The sequence below is a fragment of the Bos mutus genome, chromosome 19 (assembly GCF_027580195.1).
Source record: "Bos mutus isolate GX-2022 chromosome 19, NWIPB_WYAK_1.1, whole genome shotgun sequence".
Taxonomy (NCBI): domain Eukaryota; kingdom Metazoa; phylum Chordata; class Mammalia; order Artiodactyla; family Bovidae; genus Bos; species Bos mutus.
Genome location: NC_091635.1, coordinates 15,895,691 through 15,922,217, shown reverse-complemented (window position 1 = coordinate 15,922,217; position 26,527 = coordinate 15,895,691). Strand labels below are relative to the sequence as shown.

General features: G+C 51.3%; 1 protein-coding gene across 6 annotated transcripts in view; it reads left to right on the top strand.

The window, feature by feature from the left end:
* Positions 1 to 26,527, top strand: part of GAS7 (growth arrest specific 7) — a 209,033-nt gene that overhangs the window by 158,156 nt on the left and 24,350 nt on the right. For 3 of the 6 annotated variants that reach the window (XM_070389493.1, XM_070389497.1, XM_070389496.1), the window contains exons 4-8: positions 1,724 to 1,809; positions 10,685 to 10,738; positions 18,502 to 18,591; positions 21,822 to 21,937; positions 24,740 to 24,814. In XM_070389493.1, coding sequence (XP_070245594.1) covers positions 1,724 to 1,809; positions 10,685 to 10,738; positions 18,502 to 18,591; positions 21,822 to 21,937; positions 24,740 to 24,814 — 421 coding nt within the window. The remainder of the gene's footprint in view (positions 1 to 1,723; positions 1,810 to 10,684; positions 10,739 to 18,501; positions 18,592 to 21,821; positions 21,938 to 24,739; positions 24,815 to 26,527) is intronic. The other 3 variants (XM_070389495.1, XM_070389494.1, XM_070389498.1) reach the window with 1 other exon arrangement.

The window sequence follows — 26,527 nt, the reverse complement described above, 5'->3', positions numbered from 1 at the left end:
ATCTATCCAGTCTAGTCTGCCATTGCTGTCACGGCCTGTGCCAACCTGAGTAGGTTGTCCTCTGAGGCCTCAGTGTTCAGTGATGCCCTTGGAATCCTACCCCCCACCCCTGCCTTTTACCTAGAGGACTCTTGGATAGAATCAACAGCTTCTTGAGGGCCCTGAGTATAGACCAGGAGCGTGGTTGGCCACGTGAACCTAACTTGTTGTTCCTTCTTGTGTCCTCAGCCACTGCCCTGGGCCCCCGCTGTGTGGCCAATGCTTTGTTTTCCTGGTCTGTCTGTGCCCACCCTTCTTCCAGAGTACCCGGCCAACTGTCGGATCGGGAGAGACCCAGTTACCCCGGGAATCTGCTGAGTGCATCTCTGCTCACGGGTGCCCTGAATTTTTCCCTGCAGTTGGTGGAGAATGGGGGACACACCCCCAGGATGAAAAGGGCTCTCCGTGGCGTGGCCTTCACACCCCATTGCTTGCCCCTGGCCCTTGCCCTAAGAATGGGCAAATGGTCATAACTATAGTCCCTCCTCCTTTACCTCCTCCCTCTCTGTTGGGTTCTGGCAGCAAGACCCACAAGTGGACATCAGTGTGTCCATCTTTCTTCAGGCTGACCTGCAGTGTATGTGATGTAGCAAATCCTCCAAAGCCTGGGGCGTCAGGAAGATGGCTTTCCTGGTGTCCAGAGATCATACAAGCTTGGGGCTCAAGGCCACTAGATTAAGGACCTTCGTGAAAAGAGAATTCATCCATTCTCTTTTCATGAAGTGTTTTATAATTTAACGGATCCCTTCTGCAGGTGTGGATTTTCATCCCAACAGAGTGGGTTTGGAGACTAGGTAGAAGTGTTCCCATTTTACAGATGCAGAAGCTGAGGCTTCAGTAACTGTATCCATGAGAGGGCAGCACCGCCTCTGGGAACTGAGGATGCGTGGGCCTCAGTGTGTATGTGTGATGTCAGGACCAGGCAGCAGTGTTGGGGGCTTCAGATAGGCCCCCCTGGGAGCTTTGAGGCCATAGAAATTGGCAAACATTGCAGACCAGGGCTCCCTATCTTCCTTTGAAGAGCAGGAGTATCAGCTCATGTTGGGAGCATGAGTGAGTGTCATAGGGAGAGACTTTTAGAGCCTTGAATATTTTTTTGTCTTAATTTTAGCAAAACCAGGACTCATGAAGGCTGTCATATGATCCCCTAACTCTTAATTAGCAAAGCCAAATTTCCTAGAAACCCATGAGGCCAGTTCTCTTGTCATTAAACTGACATTCCAGTAGGGGAGGGGGAGGAAGTCCTCAGGGAGGAAGTCCTTGGGCGGGCAGTTGTTGAGGGGGCGGTGATTTGCCGGAGGGTGGGGGTGTCCCCACCTGACTCTAGGGAGAGACTGGACCCTTGATCCGCACCAGTGATCACGGCCGATGAGGTTATTTTTGGCGATGACTGTTGGACTGTGATGCCTCTCCTCCTACTGAGCATCTTTCTTTTCTTTGGTTCAAAAAGATCCCCCAAGAGATCAGTAGTTGGGTGCTGGCACTTGGGAGATGCTCTCAACCCATCTCCAGCACCACAGATAGGAGTGAGAGCCAGAGAGGTGGTCCTGGCTGTGCAAGACCCCTCAGAGGTAGACAATGAGGTGGAAGAAGGGGCCTCAGCTGCCCGCTGTGGTCTGCAAGTTCGGAGGGGCCTGTCTGTGGCCAGCGCAGCAGCATCTGAGTGGTGTTTCTGTCCCCGCAGTGAATGGATACCACACGTCAGGGACCCCAGCGCACCCTCCCGAGACTGCCCACATGAGTGTCCGAAAATCCACCGGTGATTCCCAGGTAAGGGGCCCTGTTCCGGGATGTAGGGGCAGCCCTTAGGTAGGTCCAGGGAGGCATCATTAGAATGGGGACACTGTAGGAGTCCAGGTAGCTATAGCCCAGTCCTGCCCCAGGTAGGAAGAGGTTGGTATCTAGGTCATTCCAGTGTACCATGATTGCAAGAGAGATGGTGTGATTGTGGTTTGGTTTTCCCTAGAAGTTGAAGATAGTAGGGTTTTTTGTTTTTTTTTTTTTTTTTTCGGCCCATGCCACACAGCTTGAGGGATCGAACCCAAACCTCCTACAGTGGACATGTGGGGTCTTAACCACTGGACTGCCTTGGAAGTTGAGGATGCTTTTGATGGGTTGACAGGGATGGGATTATAACCTCTCTGTGTTGGGGCAGAAGGTTCCATCCTGCTGTCTGGATTCCTAATGGAGTCCAGATTTCCCAACACTTTAAGAATATGGGTGAGTCCAGGCCATTTTCCTTCTCTGCGTGACCCTTTCCTACCCCTAGACTTCACCCAGAGTAAAACTGAGTCAAACATTTTGTCACATTTGATCATCCAGAGAGGGGCAGCTGCAGGATAGAAGGACATGGGAGTGTGTTTTAAGATTCCCAACCTGTCATCTCAGCCGACACTTGTACAAATGTAGGAAGGAGGTGTCAGCCTGTGTTACAGATGTGGTCATAGAGTCTCAGACCAGATACGTGACTCGAGCAGGTTGACATGATTACCAGGTGGTCAGACCGGACTCGATGCCAGGTTCTTCCAGTGGCCTTAAGCTCTGTCTGAGGAACTGGGAACGGGTCTTACGTGGTCCATCTATGAATTATCCACAAGATGTCCTTAAGCAGAAGCCTCCAGACCAACCCTTCCAGGAGTTAAGATGCCAGGCCCCAAGGATGGTGGTGGTGGTGGTGATGGGATAACAGTAGTGGCTTGCTGTCAACAGCAGTGGGTTCTGTGTGCTGGTCCTGGAAGGAAAGCCCTTGTGGTCAAAGCAGCTCCAGTGTGACACTTAGCTGAAATGCAGGCGAGAGGGGCATGAGAGCACGTGTTAGGACCCAAAAGGTGATGAACTATGCCTGGACGGGTGAAGCCATAGGAAACTCCAGCGGAGGTCCATAGCGGTCCTGACATGCAAATTGGTCGTCCAGCCTGGGCATATGGGGCGAGAAACCTCAGAAACCTAATGATGTTCTTGTCTTAGGAGGCTGAGCCTTGGGCTCAGGTCCGTTCAGTTCAAACTCTGGAGGAGAATTGGGACATCTGGGTGAGGCGAGGCTCCGTACGTACTGATGGATGGACACATCACCCCGGGCCTCCTGTTAGAATGCAGATTCTGATTCAGGAGGTCTGGGGAGGGGCCTAAGGTTCTCTGTTTCTCACGAGCCCCCAGGGGATGCTGCTGCTTCAGGTAGGGGGACCGTGTCCTGACAGGCGAGCATCCGGGCACAGTCAGTCGTGGCAGCACATGTGTGTCCCCTTCATCCTCTGCTCACAGCACACGTCACAGCCCTGGCTCTGTGTGTTTCCTGCAGAGCCCCCCTTTCAACACAGCCTGTCAGTCTGTTCGAAATGAAGCTCATATGCCACCCAACTGCAGAGTGTTGTCAGTCCAAGTTCTGCCGTGGTCTCTCAGCAGCTAGAGAGGCACTTAGGAAGGATATTGGAAACAGCCCCCTCAGCCCCTCCCCGTCATTCTTCTTTCCTTCTCTAATGACACATGACTCCCCCATCCTGAAACCCTCTCAAGTTGTTACTTAATCATTTAAAGCAACATGTATCCTGATCCTTATAACCTCCTGGGAAGGCAGTTGGACATTGTGTTGCTGTTAAGACTTTGACCCAGGAATTTCCCTCCAGACATCTGTTCTTGGAATAGGCACAGGGATTTTGATCTGTGTAAAGCTGTCCACTCAAGCATACAGCCTTTGACCCAGCCTAACTGTCCAGTAACGGGATGGGTAAAATGGATAATGGCAGTGAGCATCTGTCTGGCCAAAGTACCATGCAGCCATGGAAACACATTCTCCTGGAGAAAATGTACTAATTTAAGAAAATGCAGAGACCATAATAGTGAATGAAAAAAGCAGAACGAAATTGCATATATGTATGTATGTTCAGTCGCTCAGTTGTGTCCAACTCTTTGGAGATCCCATGGACTGTAGCCCACCAGGCTCCTCTACCGATGGGATTTCCCAGGCAAAAGTGCTGGAGTGGGTGGCCATTTCCTCCTCCAGGGGATCTTCCCGACCCAGGGATCGAAGCCCCATCTCCTGCCTGTCTCCTACATTGCAAGCAGATTCTTTACCTCCTGAGCCATCTGGGAAGTCCCAAAGCTGCATTTATGGTCCATCTTGTTTGGGAGAAGGAAGTCCATCCATATATGAAGACACGTGACTGGATGAAAAAATAAACCCAAGCATTGGTGTTTCTGTCCAGTTCTCAATCAGGGGACATTGGGCAATGTTTGGATATTTTGGTTGTTACAACTGGGCAGGGGGTTTTACTGGCATCTTGTCAGTGGGACCAGGGCTATTACTAAGTAAGGTGCAGGAGAGCCCCACAACAAAGAATTACCCAGATGAAAAGATGAAGGGTGCTGAGGTTGAGAAACCTCGGTCAAAGGTGATGTTTATTTTCTTTAGACTTTTAAGTATTTTAAGAATTTTCTAAAATAAACACATTTTACTTTTATAGACAGCAGATACAATGAGAACTAAGAAACAAAGAGTTAGAGGTGAGGTGCTGGGGATGCAGGAAAGATCAGCTCTGGATACCCTGGCCTGAGCGCTGCTTCAGGACAGGTGGAGTCCCGTGTATTCCTTTTTTGGATGGTAACATTCAGAAGGTGAGGTATCATCAGAGTAACAATAAATAGTGCAGCACATAGAGAGAACAAAATACATGTGTCCACCAGTTTGCAGCACTGTGTTAGCCTTTTAGACTGTGGAAGTGTTCGTGTTCCTGCAGAGCTGGCTGTCCACAAAGGCACCAGAGAACAGTCATAGAAATAGGTTAAGAAGGGTTGGTATTTAGAGAGCACTACCGATAAATGGTCCTCAGAATATGTATAAGCGCACTTCAGCAAGCTCAGTGTTTACTCCCCCATCCCAGGCTGTCAACTGTAATTAATGACAGTCATCACCTAATAATACTACAGGTGGCACAGTGGTAAAGAATCCACCTGCCAGTGCAGGAGAGGCTAGAGATGTGGGTTCGATCCCTGAGTTAGAGATCCCCTGGAAGAGGGCATGGCAGCCACTCCAGTATTCTTGCCTGGAATATTCCGTGGACAGAGGAGCCTGATGGGTTACAGTCGATGGGGTCACAAAGAGTTGGACGCTCCTGAGCGGCTTTGATAGATAGAGCATGCGCACAATATTGAAAAAGTGAATGAATGAATGAGTGAGTAAATGAACACATGGCCATTTGAGATGCTGGGTCAGGGTAGATACAGTACCTTGTCACACCTCTCTTATGCTCTTTTACTACTGCCTGTTGGCTGCCCCTCCTTGAGAAAGCTAATCAAGAAAATGAGAATGTTGGGCAGGTTTGGGGGTGGGGAGGCATGTGTAATCTTCATGGAAACCAGAAATGTGTCTGTACCATCGTGGGTGGAACTGAATGGCTGGGTGCCCTGCAGCCCCCGAGGGTGCCCACCCCTGCTCCAGGAGACCTGAAAGGCTGGGCATAGGTGATGGCAATCTGGTGCCACCCAGTGGAAGTTTGCAAGTGTGCAGCCCTGGGGCGAGCTACCTGGGTGATGGATGCAGGAACCCACTTGATGGGAGGTTAGGGGATCAGAGACTGAGACTAGTCATGCTGGCCTTGGCAGAAGCACACCGAGCCTGTCCCCTGCCTGCCTGCCTGCCAGGGCTATGGTGATTTTATTTTATTTTTTAAATTTAAATTTATTTTAATTGGAGGCTAATTACTTTACAATATTGTACTGGTTTTGCCATACATCAACATGAATCCACCACAGGTGTACACGTGCTCCCCATCCTGAACCCCCCTCCCACCTCCCTCCCCGTACCATCCCTCTGGGTCATCCCAGTACACCAGCCCTGAGCATCCTGTATCCTGCATCGAACCTGGACTGGCAATTCGTTTCTTATATGATATTATACTATGGTGATTTTTAGCCCTCTCTGATCCCTATGCTGCAGATGGTGATTGCAGCCATGAAATTAAAAGGCGCTTACTCCTTGGAAGGAAAGTTATGACAAACCTAGATGGTATATTTAAAAGCAGAGACATTACTTTGCCAACAAAGGTCCATCTAGTCAAGGCTATGGTATTTCCAGTGGTCATGTATGGATGTGAGAGTTGGACTGTGAAGAAAGCTGAACGCCGAAGAATTGGTGCTTTTGAACTGTGGTGTTGGAGAAGACTCTTGAGAGTCCCTTGGACTGCAAGGAGATCCAACCAGTCCATTCTAAAGGATATCAGCCCTGGGTGTTCTTTGGAAGGAATGACGCTGAATCTGAAACTCCAGTACTTTGGCCACTTCATGCGAAGAGTTGACTCATTGAAAAAGACTCTGATGCTGGGAGGGATTGGGAGCAGGAGAAGGGGATGACAGAGGATGAGATGGCTGGATGGCATCACCAATTCGACGGACATGAGTTTGAGTGAACTCCGGGAGTTGGTGACAGACAGGGAGGCCTGGCGAGCTGCAATTCATGGGGTCACAAAGAATCAGACACGACTGAGCGACTGAACTGACTGACTGATCCCAATGCCGGTACAGAGAAGGCAAGGAATATGCCCACCAGAGCCTAGACTCTTGTGACTCACTTTCCAACTGTTTTAGCTTTCCATGAACTGTTCCCCAGGAAGGTTATCTTTAGATGCAGAAGAGAGGAAAGGGAGTGGGACCAAGAGCTTGGAAACTTAAGGGACCCGTTGGAGGAGACAGTGTGTGATGAAGGAAGAGGTGAGATTCTGAGAGCTCATTTACTCAGTGGGGCTCCTCCTTCCCTACTTGGTCAATAGCTCGTGTTCTATTGAACATGTATTTCTTTGCCAGGTGCTGAGTCATAGACAGATAAAGCCCTTGTCTTGTCAGGGTTAGGGCTTCCCTGGTGCCTCAGATGGTAAGGAATCTGCCTGCAATGCAGGAGACCAGGTTCAGTCCCTGGCTTAGGAAGATCCCCTGGAGAAGGGAATGGTTACCCACTCCCGTATTCTTGCCTGGAAAATCCCACGAACAAAAGAGCTGGGTGGGCTGTAGTCCATGGGGGTCACGAAGACTCAGACATGACTGAGTGACTAACACTTTCACTTGATAGAGGTTAGTAGCTGGGGCTGGAGAGAGACAAATGTTGATTTCATATTGTCAGTGATGGGGCTGGAGGGGAGTGTGTGCTCTAAAGACCTGACCAAGTGGTGGTGGAAATGTCTGGAGATGGGCTCTTTAATAAAAGTTGAGACTGGAAAAATCAGCAGAGGTTTAGCTTGGTCGAGAATGATGGTAGGGGAACAGCATTCCAGGTGGAGGGAACAGCATATGTGGATGCTTAGAGGCAATGATTTTGAAAAAGCCGTAGAGGCCAAGCAGGACTATGGTTTACTGTGTTAGCAAGTGTGGGGAAGGCAGAAGAGGAGGCCAGAGAAGTCCTCGAGGCTGTTTTGAGGAGCTTGGGTTTTGTCTCAGTAGTGTTGGAGCCACTGAGAGGTTTCACACTGGGTTCTACCTGCTGAGAGTATGGGAGCCAGACTCTTCACACGCACGGAGACCAGGCTCAGAAGACATCACAGAGCCAGGGGCCTGTGCAGTCAGCTGGGAATGACCAACCATGGTCTCCCGGGCACTGCCTCCTCTGTCACCACCCTTGATGGGTCCTCACAGTGCCAGCCAAGCAGCCCAGGTGAGGCCAGGAAACCAGGCTGGGCAGAGCTTTCAAAAAAAGAGGAGAAAAACCTTCTAGAATCATAGGAAAGAGAAATTAAAAAAAACAACAACAAACTTTTGTTATGGACATTTGTAAGCATTTATAAGAGTAGAATGAATAGTATAATACAGGAGCAATGGACCAATCATTTAACTTCAGCAGGAGACCTGGGTTCGATCCCTGGGTCGGAAAGATCCCCTGGAGGAGGAAATGGCAACCCAGTCCAGTATTCTTGCCTGGAGAATCCCATGGACAGAGGAGCCTGGCAGGCTACAGTCCATGGGGTCACAAAGAGTCGGACGCAACTTGGCAACTGAGTAGCAGCAGCAAATACATGTATATACACATACACATGTATGTGAGATCAGTGGGGTGACAGTGTCAGGCCACGCACACGCTCTGTCTCCTAGCAGCCTTTTCTCTCAGCCTTTTCAACCATCCCTGATGGCTGTGGCCTGAGTCTTTGACACTGAGCTTTGCCAGTGGTCATGTTTGAATTCCTTGCATACGTTTTCTAGACCTTCCTCTGTTTAAAAAAAAAAAAAAAAAATGCTGCCCCTCCTCCGTCCACCTTTTGGAGTAATTCTTTGAGGTTATTATTCATATTAATGCTCCAGTGGTCCCAAATTTGGGTGTGGAAGCCCCTTTGAGCTGGAGTCTGTGTCCTTTTGTTAGGTCACACCGTTTGTCTAACACTTTTTTTTTTTTTTTACCTCCTGGCACAGGAGTTCCAGGTCCACCTGGCCTTTGGAACTAATCGATTCTCCAAGGAGCCTGGGTTCCTTTTAGTGGGGCATCATATTAAAATCCACTTCTGTCTACGGCTATGCCACCCTGAACGCATCTGATCGCGGAAGTTAAGCAGGGTTGGGCCCGGTTAGTACTTGGGTGAGAGAAGCCACTTAATTGTAGCAGGTGTTCTCAGCGTGGCTGAGATGTCGTTCCACCAGGGCCCTTTCAGTGGAGTGCTTCAGGGTGTATGTGTCTGTGTGTGAGTATGTGTGTCTATGTGCATGTATGTGATGTCTGTGTATATGACATTCAAATAACAGGCACAGGTCACCAGCAGCAAAGACATGAGACCACCCGAAGGACCCTGTGACCCCCGTGTGCAGCACTAGCCAAAATTGCACAGCTAGGAGGGCAGAGACCGGCACCCGGACTTAGAACATCCCCACCCCACCTCACAGTGCTATTACTTGCCCTCGTGTCCTGGCTGAGATTCTGGGGAGGAGGGTGACCTCTGTGTCCAGCATCATCCCAGACAGCCTCGGACACAGCGGTCCCCAAGTCAGTGTGTATGGGTGACAGAGATGTTTCTTTGGCCCTGCAGAGACACCTGGAAAAATAAGAGATGGTCCCGGATTTCTAAGTGGAGGGGTGGGGAGGCAGGAAAGAGTCGTTTGGGCTTGGGTGTAGGTTTGCTCTGTTTACCTGCCTTGCGTCCTTGGACACGTTGGTGTCTGCAGACCTCGGTGTCCTCATCTGTACAATGATGGTGATGCCAGTAACTTCCTGGGGTCAGGAGGACTCAGGGGGCATGTCTTCAGCTAATCTGATGCCTCCAGAGCTCAAGGACCATTGGCAACAGGTAACACTGAGGCTCAGAGCCGAGTTAACTTGATGGGATGTCGAGGCCAGTGAGTTCATCTTCTCGTCTATGAAACGATGACGTATGAAGGTCCCTTTGAGCTGGACACTCCAGGGATGTCAGTCTTGAGTAGTGGACTTCAGTTACTGGACATGGTAGGTCTGGGTGGGAGTGAGGGACTGATCGTGGATCTAGTGGGGAAGAGTCCGGGAGTGAGGGGACTGTGGGCAGGAACTCCCTTAAGCTCCTTATTTTGCCTGATGAGCAGTTGGGTTCCTGAGGAAGGGGCTGGCTTCCCCCCACCCCCACAAGACACTCATCTTGCTGGGTGATCCAGGGCTGTGCTGGCCTGGGGATGGGAGCTGTTGGTTCCCTGGGGCTTGCTAGAGGAGCCCCTCCATGCTTTTTCTGGGTCTTTCCCTGTAAAGGCCTAGCAGCCACTTTCTTCCATCCCACTAGAGACAGAATAAGGCTGTGAGTCCCAGGACACACATGCAATGCTGCCGCAGTGCCTTAGGGGCCAGCCTGCTTCCCAGCTCGACGTGTGGCTCAGGACAGGAGGGCACATCCCACATCTTGCTCAGGGACCCTACTCAGTCCCTAATGTAAAGGCTGATGGGACAGCAAAGAGCCAGGCTTAACCTTCTCCGTCAGGGCCGTAGACTCCTAGGATCAGTGTGGTGTTTTCAGCTGGCAATCCTGAGTCTTCCATTCCAGGGCCGTCCAGGATCTAGAGGCAAGCTGCCGAGGTCCGGTGGGCCCAGTGGTCCTTAGGATGAGGATCTTCTTGCCGGCAAAGGGAAGACCCCAAAAGGCAACCCCAAAGTCGGAATGGAAGCTGAAATCACAGCCTCCCTGCTCTTGGGGTAGGGAGGGTGACAAGTCACGGAGGTGTGGCAGAGCACCCCGGTCCATGGTACATGGATCCAGGGTGTGATATGTTGGACAAGGTGGGGAATTCAGAATAAGATGTCTTGTTCTGAATCCTGTAACAGGAGATGGTGGCCCACAGTCCGCCTTAACTCTCTACTCCCAGATGGATTCTGCAGGTGGAGACAGCTCTCAGAACTGCTTAGCAGCAGAGGGCAACTGAAGGGTTAATGCTCCCAGTCACCGATGGGGAGACGAGGAGGCAGACCTGCTTTGGAGCAGTTTTCTCAGAGCTCCTGTTGGAAGGTTTCCTCCAATTCGCCTTCAAGCCAGGGCATGGAAGGCTCCTGCCTGCCCTCTCCCAGAACATGGTGACTTAGGGGTTAACAACAGCTGAAGGAGCATCCTCGAACTTCCCTGGCACGGGGCTTTTAACCCATCCCTCCACCTTCAGGGAACCCGAAGGAAAAAGGATGTCCAATATGGAGAACAGCTCTGACGATATTTCTTGCCTCTCTCCCCAGAACCTGGGATCCTCGTCACCAAGCAAAAAGCAGAGCAAGGAAAACACCATCACAGTAAGTGGCTCCCGCGCGGCAGGTGGGGTGGCAGGCTGGGACTCTGGTCCACAGCTGGGCTGTTGCCATGGCAGTGTGAACCTCTGAGTGGAAGCGATGCCCAGCCTAGAATCTGGGAAGTTCTAAAGCTTGGACGTAGCTGAAGTTTCCCACCACCCCCTGCCGCCCCCGACCCCCACCCCCTGCCTTGCCCTGGCCCTTCTTCTGTTGATTTCTTATTCACTTTTTCTCTCCAGGCAAATAAGTGGAAGGATGGTGCTCGGAATAATGCAAAACCATTTTTCTCAGGGCAGGCAAGGGAAGCTGGTGTGCAGGAGTGGGTGGGAGGGGGTGGACTGTGCTCTGAGCAAGTGACGTGACGTGTAAATTACAGCCGTGGCAGGGTGGCTTTTGTGCGGGGTAACTTCTGGAAGACGTCAAAGTTAAAAGCAAGAGAACGCGCCCTAAGAATAGAGTTCCTAATGGGGAAGCAGGCAGCCTCTGCCTAGAGCAGCCACACAGTCTCCCAGGGCTGAAAGCCCGCCAAGACTCACCGGCCCCCCAGCCCCATGGAGGCTGAAGAGGACCTCCCCCCATTTCCCTCCCCACTGCCCCCACCCCACATCAGCCTTGTGCTCGGGGAAAGCTGGCACTGAATGTCAACATCCCTCCACGTAGAGAAACAACTTGTCTGTCTGCTCAGACAGACCAGAACTTGGAGATGGGAGAAGTGTGGTCCCGGGTATGCGGTTTTGACCAAGTGCTGCAGAGCTGGGACCGGGGGATGGGTCCCTAGGCCCATTGCCATGCTGCCCACAGCCTCAGAGATGGAAGTGGCAGGGAGACCCCTGACCCGGCTCATGCAGGCTGCACATCCACTTTGGAGGAAGAAGCAGTGGGCAAGCAGTGACAGTAACAATCATAATTGCTGCCACTGCATGTGCATTTATTATGCACCACTAGGCTTCTGAGCACCCATTCTAGGCTCCAATCACTGAGGGAGGGGCGGGTGATTGGACCAAGGTGGGTATGGGGATGGGGAACCTAGACTCTGAAGCCAGGGTATCAGTCACAGCACTTCTGAGCTGGACAGTGACCTGGGGAAGCTTTCCTGGCCTCTCTGTGCCTCAGTGTTCCCGTCTGCACAATGGGGAGATGGTGGGCGTGTGTGCCCTAGGGATGGTGTAAGGACGGAGTGAGTTCATACCTGGAAAGCCCTTAGAACAGCCTGGCACACAGTAGGTGCTCAGTTCGCACCAGTCTCCTCGTCGCCCTATTTACAGATGAAGAAACTGAGGCACAGAGCAGGACCTCAGCCAAGGTCACAGCTAGGAAGCATCGGGGCTGAGACCTGTGCCCCTTTTTTTTTCATTAATTTTTATTTGAGTAGAGTTGCTTTACAAAGTCATGCTAAGTTTCTGCTGAACAGTGAAGTGAATCAGCTATATCTATACATACATCCCCTCTTTTGGATTTCCTTCCCATTTAGGTCAGCAAAGGGCATTGAACAGAGTTCCCTGAGCTCTGCAGGAGGCTCTTAGCGGTCGTCTGTTCTATTCATAGTATCAGTAGTGTATAGATGTCAATCCGCACCTCCCAATTCCTTCCACTCTTCCTGTTCCGCCTTGGTATCCATACATTTGTTCTGTATGTCTGTGTCTCTATTTCTGCTTTACAAATAAGACCACCTATACCGTTTTTTTTAGATTCCACATACATGCGTTAATATCCAATATAAACAAATACTGTATATTAAAGCGTATATCTGAGACCCGAACTCTTATCACCGGCAGTGTCCCCCTGGAAGTTGCCCCCTGAGGTGGGGGACCAGGTGACTCAGGGTGGGGCCAGCGACAGTTTCCTTGTTACTGGAGCTGATGGGCAGGGTGTGGGAGACCCCCACCCCACCCCCTGGGCAGACCTCCCATAGGTGAATTTTGCAAAAAGCCCTTAGGGTGCTAGGGCAAAGTAGGAGCTTCTGAAGTTTCCTGAAATCGGGAGGAGAAAGTGCAAGAGAGGGAATATGTTAGCATTGTAGAAGGAGAGTGAAAGAGAAAAGGGGGAAGCAGAGGGTTATGCCTCCCTTGGGTGATGGTGTGCCTCTCACGGGCTGGGGCCTGGGTCACCTGCCTCGGTCTGCCTTTCGCTCAGAGCTTAGGGCTTTGTCTGTGTGGGCTGGGTGTGGCCCTGGGTCTCCTGGCAACTCAACTCCTCCATCCCTGCCTCACCACCTTCACTCCTCCTTCCCTCTGCCCTGCATCACTGCCTCTCATCCAGAGCCTCAAGGGTACTTGTTTAAAATGCAGGTTCCTAGGTTGGTCCCTCCAGGGTGAGGCTATAAAGTTCGGGTTGTAATCAGCATCCCCCCTGGGTTTGAAATAAACACTCAAGCCTTAGGGACTTTTTGCTGGGGCGACTGAGGAGGGGCACAGCGAGAGTGAGGAACAGAGCCCCCTGGCTGTGAACCTGGATCTGCCGGCTGCCAGCCCGAGGGCCCTGCTCATCTCCAGACTGGAGGTGGGTGTCCTCGCTGGCTGGCCGGCGGGGCTGAAGACCTCTGTACCTCGGCTCTCTTCCTCCCCGGGAGTACTCTCTCTCTACCCACAGCTCCTTCCTCTGAGCCCTGATCCTGCAGAGCTCATGGTTTCCCTGGGAGGCAGTGTTGCAGGGGTGGGGCTGAGGGGGGAGCGTGGAGCTCGGGCCCAAGCCTCCCTCTTCCTGGCGTGTGGGATTGGGGTGAGGGTCCTCTCGCACGATCTGACCCTAGGAGCAAAGATTTGCAGACCTGTGTGGCAATGACGGATACAACCAGGCATCTGAGTCTGGCTACCAATGTGGCTGAGATGCAAGGACCCAGGTTTATTCTGATTCTCTGGCTTGCCCCCCTCCCCCCACACACCCCACCCCACTGGGTCTGGAAGAGGTTTTGAAGAGGCAGACACATGCGCTGCTTGACAGCAATGGAGCCCCGGGTAGGGCTGGCGGTGAGTGGGCTTGATTGGAAGTGACGGGCGGTGATGGCAGTTCACAGCCCTCGGCACCAACATCATGCATAAAATCTAGAGGATTCGAGAGCAGATGACAGCCAAGCCAGCCAGCCACACTCCTGCCCTAGAAAGAGGGGTCTGGGCTCCCCTGATCCTCAGGTTCCTGGTGTGGCCCCCTGGGGCCTGGGGCCCTGGGCGGGAGCTTGGAGGCCAGATGTGTATGCACCAGGGGGCATTTCTATTCTGCTTCCTTAGGTCTGGCTTTTGCCTCTTACATACCCTCCCCATTAGCCTCTCTCCAGGAGGAAATTCTGTAGAGCTAGGAGATCAAAGCAGTCCATCCTAAAGGAAATCAACCCTGAATATTCACTGCAAGGACTGATGAAGCTGAAGCTCCGATCCTTTGGCTACCTGATGGGAAGAGCTGACTCACTGGAAAAGACCCTGATGCTTGGAAAGATTGAGGGCAGGAGAAGAGGGTGACAGAGGTTGAGATGGTTGGATGGCGTCACCGACTCAATAGGCTTGAGTTTGAGCAAACTCGGGGAGATGGTGGAGGACAGGGAAGCCTTGCGTGCGTGCTGCGGTCCATGGGGTGCGAAGAGTGGGACAGGACTGAGTGACTAAACAACAGCAAAGGAGGAAGTTCAGGGCCCATTTAGATGTAAAACCACCATCTTTACTGTGCTGAAGGCGGCCTCTGCCTCCAGGGAGGCCTCCATGCCGGGCCTCCCCGCAGGAGGCGCCTTGGCTGGGTTGCACTTGTATTCAACAGCTCTCGCACCATGGTTGGATGCCTTTGTGGCGACTGTAGCCCCCTTAAGACGCCCCCCAGAGAGATTCTGGGGGCTGCTCTTGTTCCGGTGGAACCCCAGCTGCTTAGTGGGCCCACTGGGAGCAGAGCAGGTGTTACTACGGTTACTGGGGGCTGGAGTCAGTCCCTGAGCGAAGACGCTGCTGGTCGAGGGTAATGGTCTTGGGAGCAAGAGTGAGAGGGACCCCTGGAACTTTCCCCAGACACAGCAGGGTAGAAGGCATCTTCTGCTGCTGCCTCCAGCACCCCTTCCTACTTGCACCCCTGCCTTGGATGAGGACATGTCATAGTTACATCTAAGCGTGTTAGAAGGCCGTGTGACACAGGTTAAGGGCCAGGTGTACCTGGCTGGCTTCTGACCCTGGCTCCACCATTACAGATGAAGTTTGCAATTACTCATTATTTCCTTGTTTGCCTTCCTCATCAGCCTGTAAAACCATCGAGGGCAGAGACCACCCGTTCTGTCTCTAGGCTCTGTTCCTTGTACTGACAGACACTGACAGCTCCCATCCTGTGGCTGTGCTGGGACACAGCAGGGAGCAGGGCAGTTTCCTCCTCTCTGGCAAAGAAAGAGAGATGCTACACAAGCAGTCAGGAGAAATACAAATGCACACGTGCAAAGTGCTAGAAAGATCTACCCTAGTGCGCAGCACCAGGTAGCCGTTAAACAAAGGTTTGCATGAACCGCAGACGAGCAAGTGTTCCTGGTACAGCCTCATGGATGCAAATACTTCTGCGCCCCTCAGTTAATCAAATGAGGCCAGTGACCCAGCTCGTGGGGTTGCTGGGAGGATGAAGTGAAGAACCACCAAAGCTCTTGGCAGGAATTCTTCCAGGAATTCCACGAGTTTTACAAGTTCCTTCCACAGCAGGGTTGGTGAGGTGCAGTTCTGGAGATGCCCACCAAGGGGGTGCAGGGCTCTGCGAGGATTCAGGAAAATTCCTGTGAGATTCCTGGGCTGGAGAAATGCCAAAATCGGGGTTGACTGAGTGGAGACGGGCACTCGGGGCCACTGGCCAGTCCCTCTGAGGGCTGGTGCCCTCAGAGTGGCAGAAGCCACAAGCCCTCTCCCCCAGCCCCATTAGCTTTCCTTCAGTGATGATTACAGGGGCACTCTTTGTGGGATCCCCCCTGCCTTCTAGACCCTGGACAGCACTTTCTAGAAGACCTCTATATCCCCTCTGCGTGCCTTCAACCTCCTACTCCATGATTCTTAATGCCTAGTGCAATGTCATAGTTCGTTTGTCATTATTACATTTGCTTTCAATTGCCATGGGCTACATTATGAAACAAAATAAAGACGGGCTGTGATCATCATTATTTGTTGAGGCAAGAAAAGCTGGAACATGAAATAGGGACCATGTGAGGCTGTGGAATCCGGCCCTGCTTTCCAGAAGGAGACTCCCCTCTGGACATTCTCTGGGGTGTCAGCCTGAAAAGAGGGTTTGGGAAGACCCACTGCCTGAGCTGGGTGTCAAGAGGCTGTCTGGCTGCCGAGACTGCAGGCCAGTGATGCGGGTGGCAATGGGACGGGCTCTGGGGGGAAGCTCCCCACCCCGGGGTTGCCTTGGCACCCACCTGGACCTTGGTGGCATTCCGTGTCCCCCTGCCCAGGGTTCTCTGGATCATCCCTGGCCATGGGCCTGCCTCTTGCGTCATGTTTCCTTCCAGAGCGGGACTCTCTGCCCTTACATTGGCCACATGCTAGTTTCTGGGAAGAGGGGGCTCTTTCCTTGGCTGGAATTTCTCCTGGATTCTCCCCCCTAGACTGCAGGAGGGGGATTTACTGGATTTACTTCCAGCCACCCCCGAGCCCCTAAACCAGAGGCTGCAGCTGGGGACCCATGGACCTGACTCGACTGGCAGAGGAGTTGCTTTGACTTGCAAGGGGTTGTTGTTGCTGTTATTAACCATGAGTGAATTGCCAACATTGGAGAAGGGACTGGCAACCCACTCTGGTATTCTTGCCTGGAGGATTCCATGGACAGAGGAGCTAGGCGGGCTACTGTAGTCCATGGGGTCACAAAGAGTCGGACATGACTGAGCAACTAACACTTTCACTTTCAAGCATTGAGATACTTCACGTATAAATCCTCATTCTCCACTACTGTCAAGTCATCACATAAGCTGATAAGCCTGGACTCTTCATTCTAGCTTGACAGCAGTTGGCGGGAGCTGAGAGGAATCTGCTCCCCGCCCGCACAGACAGACCCTCCCCAGCCTACCCCACTTTTGAATGTGGAGGCTGGTCACCCCCCACAGCCTGAGCTGCAGTTTCCATGACGTGCAGCCCCACACTTGTTTCCATGGCTTTCTGGCAATGGAGTTTGTGGCTTCTATTCAGAACCTCGGGGATTTTCTGCACTGTTTTCCCCCTGAACGTCTGACGACTCCCACTTCAGCAGTTGCTGGGATTGTGATGAGGGTTAAAGACTGCCGGGGCTTAGGCCTTGCCTTCCTGAGGCCTTACAGCTCCCAGAACAAATTAGCAGACTCTCCAGGAGCAGATGCGGGGCTTGAAGTAGCATCAGCAGGGTCGGCGGCGAAGGCACAGCTGCAAGCAGGGAAAGCCAGGAGTGCTGCAGATAGGCTCCAGCAGAAAAGTCCGAGACAGAGCCCAGGAATCTCTGCACTGCTCTCTCCTGGGCCAGCTAGCCCCAGGCACACACCCGGGATTCTCATTTCAGCTCTCTTTGTTCATAGAATGTATGTTGTTCAGTTGCTAAGTCGTGTCTGACTCTTAGTGACTCCGTGGACTACAGCACACCAGGCTCCCCTGTCCTCCACTGTCTCCCAGAGTTTGCTCAGATTCGTGTCCATTGAATCAGTGATGCCATCCAATTCTCTCACCCTCTGTCGCCTGTCCCCTTCTCCTCCTGCCCTCAGTCCTTCTCAGCACCAGGGTCTTTTCCAGTGAGTCGACTTTTTGCATTAGGTGGCCAAAGTATTCAGCATCAGTCCTTCCAATGAATATTCAGGGTTGATTTCCTTTCGGATTGACTGGTTTGATTTCCTTGCTGTCCCAGGGACTCTCAAGAGTCTTCTCCAGCCCTGTAATTCGAAAGCATCAATTCTGCAGCGCTCAGCCTTCTTTATGATCCAACCCTCATTCATATCTGTACATGACTACTAGAAAAACCATATCTTTGACTATACTCACCTTTGTTAGCAAATTGTTGTCTCTGCTTTTGAATATGCTGTCTAGATTTGTCATAACTTTTCTTCCAAGGAGCAGGTATCTTTTAATTTGATACATTTATAGAATATATATCCTGAGATAAAATTCACAAGGTAACCTCTCACCCAGGATGCTCAGCCACTTAATTCCTTTCCCTAGAAGCAAATGATGTCATCAGTTTCCTCCCAGAAATATGCCAAATTTGGATCTATTCCTACCTCCTTCCTTTTTTTTTTTTCTTAACTCTAAGACAACAAACCCTAAATACTATTCCACCTCTTCTCCCCAGTCACCCACCCACTTAACACTGTCCTGCACCTTCCTTATCAGTACAGAAGAATGTCTCACTGGGCCTTTCACCATGGTTATGATTCCTATCCATGTCTCTCATACTTTCTAATGATTCTCTTGCTGATGGCCAGTAGAGTTGGGCTCTAGCCTTTTGCTGTGTAGGCATAGCTGTGGTAAAAACCGTGTGCTTAAGTCCCTGTAGCCACGTGCAGGAGGAGGGGAGAATCCTACAAGCAGGGTCACTGGTGGAGGGCTCTGGACATTGGTTGTGTTGTTAAGCCCTGTTGCACTGCTCTCTAAGACGGCTTGGACTGACTCCAGCCCCTGTGGGGTGGGGGCGAATGCCGGTTACCCCTCATTTGAATGCTGACCACCGCACGATACCAGTGCATGTTCTCGACCAAGCTGGCCCTGTAGGGAGACTGCTTGAGTGCTTTGTCCTGGGACCAAAGCCTCCCCAGCTTCTCCTAACCCTCTAACCAAGCTGTGCTCTCTCCTGTCTGTGCCTTCCAGATAAACTGCGTGACGTTCCCTCACCCAGACACAATGCCGGAGCAGCAACTGCTGAAACCAACCGAGTGGAGCTACTGTGACTACTTCTGGGTAAGTGGTGCTCGGTGTTCCTTGGACTGTGGTCCCAGGGACCAGGAGTGAGCACCCGAGAGGTGCGGGAGGAGCCTTGAGCTCAAAGCAAAGCAACTTCTCCAGATGAATCCTAACAGCTGGCAGTCAGTTGAGCACTGGAGGCTAGAAACTTAAGACCCACTTGGAGTCTAGATTATTCTGTAAACCTCAGAGAGTCCACAGGGCAAAACGGAAACTCCAGCCAGAATGTAGGTAAGCTGGAGGGTCACCTTGCTGCTCAGCGGTGACAGGAGACCAAAGTCAACTCCACGAAAGGAACCTGGGCTCCAGCCTGTTCTGTCGCTCTTGAAGGTGATCTTGGACAGTGCTTCTCCGACAGCCTTCCTGTCTCTATCAAAGTCACCAGGAATTTGTAGGGAGCTCCAGCGTGAGCAACTCTGTTGTTCCAGAGCTTTTGTGTTACTTATGGGAACCTCCAGTTTTGCAAGATAAGCAAGTTCTGGAATGGGATGATGGTGATGGTTGCCCAACAGTGCTGCTTCTAAGTCACTTCAGTCGTGTCCGACTCTCTGCAACCCCACAGACGGCAGCCTACCAGGCTCCCCTGTCCCTGGGATTCTCCAGGCAAGAACACTGGAGTGGGTTGCCATTTAATGCCACTGAACTGTGCACTTAAAAATGGTTAAGATGATACATTTTATGTGTAGTTTTCCAAAATTAAACATCTTTTGACAGATGCCGAGTCCTACTCAGAAACTCTTGGAGTCCTCCTGGACATTTGTATTTTAAAGTTAACAAGGGCTTTAAAAATGAAATCACCCCATTCTGGAATCAGACAGTGGTGATGATTGTACAACCTGTGTATATATTAAAAACCAGTAATCATACACTGGGGCTTCCCTGGTGGCCCAGCAGTAAAATATCTGCCTGTGATGTAGGAGCCACAGGTTCAATCCCTGGGTCTGGAGGATCCCCTAGAGAAGGAAATGGCAACCCACTCCAGTGTTTTTGCCTGGGAAATCCCATGGACAGAGGAACCTAGCAGGCCACAGTCCATGGGGTCACAAAGAATCGGACATGACTGAGTGACTTAATCACCATCACCAATGGTACACCTAAAAAAATAAAGTTTTGCAAAGGCCCCAAGGAATCAGAAATTAAAAAAGAAAAACTTTATAAAATTTCATCCACCATGCAGAATGGATTATCTACCCTTTTTTAGATTTGCTAACCAAGTGTATATTAAACAGTCACTTTTGTCTTCCTACCAAACCTCTTGCACTTTAGAAGCTAGCCAGGGATTCCTGTTGCCCCATCTGTGTTTCTTCTAGATCTTCTGAGATGAGTATGGGGTGGGGATATTGCAGGAAGAACTCTGGCTCTGGCAACAGACACACCTGGAGATGGTGAAGAAAGAGCTCAGGGGTGTGGATGAGCAGGGACCAGAGTGTATGAGACCTCATAGGCTCCATCAGTGTGCTGTATTTTATTCTGTTTGCAGTATAAACAGATGGTGGAGGATTCAAACAGGAACAGGATGTGATCTGGTTTGTATGTGCCTTGGAACATGCATGCATGTTATGTCATTTCAGTCATGTCCAACTGCGCAACCCTATGGATCCTCAGTTCATGGGATTCTCCAGGCATAATAATGGAGTGGGTTGCCCTGCCCTCCTGCAGGGGACCTCCAAGACCCAGGGATTGAACCTGCGTCTCTTACGTCTCCTGCATCGGCAGGTGGATTTTCTTTACCACTGGCACCACCCAGGAAGCCCCACGTGTCATATAGGGAAGGCAGGAGTGCCCCTTAGCCTCTGGGAGGCCAGGGAAGATGGTGGCAGCTGTGGAGATGGAGGGGAGGAGCTGAATTTGGAGATGTCATCCAAAAAGAAGGGAACAGGAACCAAGCATGGGAAGTGGACCAGCTTAGACTCCAGGAATGGGTACCCTGGGAGCCAGAGGTCAGTGGAGGGGAGAGGGGTTGGAGAGTGAGGGAGAGTGGGCGATCCTGGTCAGTGCCATCCTGCTTCCATCTCGATTCAGGCTTTCCTGGGACTCTGATACCTACCCTAGGGCTTTGTCTCCCTGACCATCAAGACCTTTTCTTCTCACAGAAATTTCTCTGCTGACACAATCCTTAAAGCCCACTTCTTTGGGCCGGTTTTCCCAGTGTGGACAAATTGCTCAGCCTGTCCATCCTCTCTGGGAGGTGGATTGGGGCTAAGTGTTTTGAATAATTTTTCTTTGACTTTTTCATGAAGATGTAGCATTCATACAATGGAGTGCACACATCTTAAATGTACTTGGAGTAAGTTTTCAATGGCCAGAGCAGCTGCACTGTGATGTGGCTGAGATGTCAACCCTGGAAACCTGCCTTTTTCCACTCCGGCAGTGGCCCTTCAATCCAGCTTCTCCCCAGAAGTCACTGCAATCTTTTAGGCATGTGCATTGGAGGATGGCACTGCCTGGCCAGTGTTAAAGTGGATGGCAAGGCTCAGGGTTGGGGTTACCTGCCCCCGAGGTTATCCACTGTCTCCCAGCTCAGTCAAGATGCTAAAATTCTGCAGAGGATCTAGCCAGCCCAAGCAGCCACCTGGAGCCTGTGTTCTTGGCCACCTGCCCTTCCTTTTCTTCATTTCTAGGTTGAGGGGTTGAGAGGCCCAGATGTGGGGCGGCTGCAGTGGTCAGGGCTCAAGCATCCGGGAGCACATTGGGGCAAGGGCGCCGGGAGGGGCGTGAGTTGGGGCGGCTGAGACTACTGCCCTCGTCCTCCTCCTCGGGCTGAGGTCAGGGTTATTAGCAGGTGACTCGGGGTCTCTTGAGAGTCCCTTGGACTGCAAGGAGATCAAACCAGACAATAAAAGGAAATCAACCCTGAGTATTCATTGGAAGGACTAATGCTCAAGCTGAAGCTCCAGTACTTTGGCCACCTGATGCAAGGAGCCGACTCACTTGAAAAGACCCCCACGCTGGGAAAGATTAAGGGCAGGCAGAGAGGGGTGTGGCAGAAGATGAGAAGGTTGGATGGCATCACTGACTCAGTAGACATGAGTTTGAGCAAACTCCAGGGGATGGTGAAGGATGGGAAGCCTGGTGTGCTGCAGTCCATGAGGTCACAAAGAGTCGGACACGACTGAGCGAATGAAGAACAACAGGGTCTTTTCTGGGGTCTGTCTTCCCTACACTCCGTTCATCCCAGCTCCAGACGCCGGTGTCCCTAAGCGCTCCTGCCTCTCTCTCCCTCCTAGGCTGACAAGAAGGACTCCCAAGGCAACGGCACGGTGGCTGGGTTTGAACTGCTGCTGCAGAAACAGCTGAAGGGCAAGCAGATGCAGAAGGAAATGTCGGAGTTCATCCGGGAAAGGTGAGTCCTGGGCCCTCCCTGCTCCGGGGCTGGTGATGGCACCCACCGTGGTCCCTGAGCCCGGCGTGAGCCCCGCACACCCAGCTCTGCACTAAGGGACGTGCAAAATAGGAGTCAGACTCACGGGCCTTGGGACAAGTCTGGCCAGCAGGTGTGTTGCTTTGGCCTATGTAGTGTTTTCAAAGATTCAAACCAATGTTAAAAACTGGTGGATTTCACATTAAAATCTGCATATCTGACCTCTCTGGGGAGAGCAAAAAGTCTGGCTCCGTGGCTGTGCCTCCCTCATGCAACAGTGCCTGGAGCTGAGGAGCAGCTGCCCGTGTGCTGGGAGCCTGTGCTTCCAGTTTGCTGCAGTCCCCACCACTCCATAATATATTGCCATGAAGACTGCTTGGCTCCTTTGCTTATCTGTGCATGCACAGCCACTGTTCTTTAATGTAACAAAAAAGGAGAATGTTACCTTCTGTTCATCTTTGAGTCAAAACCACATCCCAGCCCTGGGCATCCAGAAACACCCACCCCTACCCCCATCTCTGCCTTTAGGGAACTCAGTCTGATGGGAGAGGTCAGGTCATTATGATAAGAGCAGAGTATAATAGTGGTTTGCCTGTGTGTAGATGAGGAAACAACGCATGCCTGCTCAGTCATGTCTGACTCTTTTGCAACCCCCTGGACTGTGGCCCGCCAGGCTCCTCTTCCATGGAATTCTCCAGGCAAGAATACTGGACTGGGTTGCCATTTCCTCCTCCAGGAGATCTTCCCCACCCAGGGATCAAACCTGTGTCTCCTGCATTGGCAAGGAGATTCTTTACCGCTTGAGCCATCAGCAAAGCCAAGGGAATGATGAATTCAGCCTAATGGAAGTGGGGAAAGTTATAGTGACAAGCTCCTTCTCCATCTCCCTCCCTCCCCAGGCTCTCCCAAGTTATGAGACTCTGTTAAGCTGACATTTACCTGCACATTCACACACATATGCTTACCCCCCTCCCTCACACACATACATACACACAACTTCATATCTGGAATTTCAAAGGCACACTGGAAATATTTACGGTAAATGGCAATGTATTTTTGAAATAATTTTTTTTTTGGCCACGCTGAGAGGCATGTGGGATGTTGGTTCACCCACCAGGGTTCGAACCCACGCCCCCTGTATTGGAAGTGCAGAGTCTCAGCCACTAGACAGCCAGGGAAGTCCCAATGTTTCTTTTTTATTTACAGCAACAGTAATTCAGTAACAATTCTGTGGTATGTTAAAGCACCTGCTTTCCTTTAGGAGGCCTATTTTCTATAGATAGAATCAAATCTTTGCTTTATGGCCTATGAAACAGGTAGGAAATTGAGAGACTGTGTAGTTCGGGTGTCAGAAAACAATAGTAGACACCAGGCCAAGAGGAAAATGGCTAGAAAAGCCAAGTTTGAACATACTTGTGGTTTATGCTTTCATAAAGACGTCACATTAATAAATAAATGGAACCATACATGCGAGAACCCTGGTCTTCCCTGGGACAGGTGGACTCTTGAGACTTCTCAGGCCACCTAGGGTCTCGAAGGGGCACCTTTCAGAGCCAGGAGGGGTGGGACCTGAGGTGCAGAAGCAAGAGCTGGGCCAGGGTGGGAGGCCAGCCGTCCGGTGAAGCACGTGACCTCAGCTTAGGGGAGCGAGGCTGGCATCAGCCCTGGAGAGGACAGGCCTCGTGCCCGGTACACACAGTTGGCATTGCTGAACTTTTGAAGCTAAGAGTGTGACGTGGTTTTGACATGGTTAGATCTGCTTTCTCGAGAGATCTCCTGGCCGGAAGCTGCAGGCTGACCGTCCACATCCTCCTGGGGAGAGGAGGGACTAAAGACTCGCTGGATGGAGAGAAAGCGAGGGAGGCGGGCTTGGGAGGATGTGGAGATGGCAGAGGTGGTGGTGAGAGAAGGACCGAGACTGGGCCTCTCAGCACTGACGTGGGAAGTGATCGTGACCCCCGAATGCTGCCCAGAGATTCGATCAGGTCGCTCTCTCTACATCCTTTCACGCTTCAGCTCCTGAGAAGCCAAGAAGCAAATGCTGCAGCCCTGGGAGTATTTCTGGGTTTGTTTTGTTTCCCAGATGACGGACTAGGGGCCTCTCTGAGGCCCCAGCCGTCTGGCCGGCTCTGGTCATCACAAGCATGGCTCCTCAGGGGACTGCTTAGACAGTGACTAATGCCATGACAACACGTTTTACACAGTTGTGGCAGATAATACAGACCCTTTCCCGGAGAGCTGCCTTGAAAGTGTGTCAAGGGCCTGCTGAAAGTGAAATCCAAGGCAACTTCCCTCTCTGGGGATGTGGCATCTGCTGGGCACCACTGGTTTCCATGGAGATGCTTGCACCCTGCAGGCTGGGAAGTTGGCGGCCTTGAGGGCTGGGAGAACATGGACAGCGTTCTCTTCCTGCTGCTTAGGGGCTGTGGCTACCTTGCAGGCTCTCACGCCAGAGCTCTCACTTAGGGGCAGGGCAGCTGTGGTCCATTACCAATTACATCTCTTCATTTAAGTGTTTGCCGTGTGTCCAGCCCTGTGCTAGGGGCTATGCAGATGACCACTTTTCATCCTCACACAGGCACCAATCCCCACTTTGCAGATCGAGGTTCAATTTCATTCCTTCATTCAGCTCATATTAAGCACCTACTGTGAGTCGGGTGGAAAGACAAGAGCCACGTACTTGCAGATTAATGGTCTTTACACGGTTAATGAGCAGCAAGGCTGCAGGTCAGATCCACGGTCTAGCTCTGAGGAGCTGACATGTTGGGTTTTCTCCCTCTGCAGGATAAAGATTGAAGAGGAATATGCGAAGAACTTAGCTAAGCTCTCTCAGAACTCCTTGGCCGCACAGGAGGAGGGGTGAGTAGGAGGAACAGGGAGTGGGGTAGGGAGGGGGAGGGACACTCAAGAAAGGGGAGGGTCCCTTTTCACTGATCACTGGTCATTGCCATGGTCCCATATGGAAGGTGAGGTCTCCATGCACCTGGCTGAAGGTGGGTGCCCATGATTCAAAGTGGGCATTCACAGTTAATGGTAAACATTCTTGGTTCAAGGTGGGCATTCACGGCTCCAGTTGACCAGCCATGACTCCAGGTGTGGGCATCCATGCTCAAGGTTGTGCTTCCACATTATTTACTCATTAGCAGCCAAGGGCCTCCTGGCAGATGCTGGAGTATGCCAGGACCCCTTCTGCCCTTTCCCCAGTAGCTTGGAACCAGCCTCCAGATGCCCACCCCTGCTCCCTTGTCTCCGAGAGCAGGCTGGCAAGAAACTAGATGTGGGAGGATTCCACACCTGGCCCCTTGGTTAGAATCTCTCCTGTGAGCCTAGGCCCAGGCTTCCCTCACCCTCCAGCTGTGACCATCCAGACCTCCGTGGGTGGGACCTTGGCTAGGGGAGGCCCAGCCCCACCCTTCTGGCCACAGAAGAGTCCCTAGTTGGGGGTAGATTGCTGCCTTCTGAGCTCCATATGTTAACATAGTTTCAGCCTGCTGGTGGTAAGGCAGATCGGCACAGCTGCTATGGAAAACAGTTTGGCAATGTCTCAGAAAACTAACCAGAACTCCCACAGGACCCAGCAGTTCCACTCCTAGGTTTATATCCAGAAGAACTGAAAGCAGATATTCAAATATATGTACATGCATGTTCATAGCAGCATGATTTATTATAGTCACCAAGTGGAAATAACCAAAATGTCCATCAAGGATGAATGCATAAGCTAATTTTAGTCTGTCCACATTGGCTATATTGATAGGAATGTTATGCAGCCATAAAAAGGAATGAAGTACTGATCCTCATTACCATGTGGATGAACCTCAAAAACATTATACTAAGTGGAAGAAGCAAGATGCAAAGGTTGTATGTTATAGGATTCCATTTAGAAATGTCCAGAATAGACAGATCCATGGAGACAGAATGAAGATTGGTGGTTATCATGAGTTGGGGGAAAGGGGACTGGGAGCAACTGTTTAATGGGTACAAAGTTTCCTTCTGGAGTGTATGTTCATCTGCTCTGGTTGCTATAATAGAATACCATAGGCTGAGTGACTTAAGCCATATGACTTAAGCCACAGAAATTTAATTAATCCCGATTCTGGAGGCTGGGAAGTCTAAGGTCAAGGTGCCAGCAGGGTTAGTGTCCCGTAAGAGCTCTCTCCTGTGTGGCAGGTGGCTTTCCCTTGGTGAGGAGAGAGAAGGAACTCTCTGGTATCTCTTCCTATGAGGACACAAATTCTATCAGATCAGGGCCCCACCCTTATGACCTCATTTAACCCTAATTACTTCCTTAGAGTAACAGATAAATGTCCAAATAACAGCCACACTGCAGGCTAGAGTTCCAACCTATGGATTTAGGGAACAACACAAGCATTCAGTCCATCACAAGATGATACTGATAAAAAAAGCTTTGGAACTAGATAGAGGTGGTAGTTGCCCAGGATGGCCAATGTAGTAAATGCTTGTTCTCTTTGAAGTGGTTAATTTTTAAGAAAATATTTCTTTGGCTGTGCTGGATCTTAGTTGCGGCATGTGGGATCTAGTTCCCTGATCAGGGGTCAAACCCAGTGCTCCCCT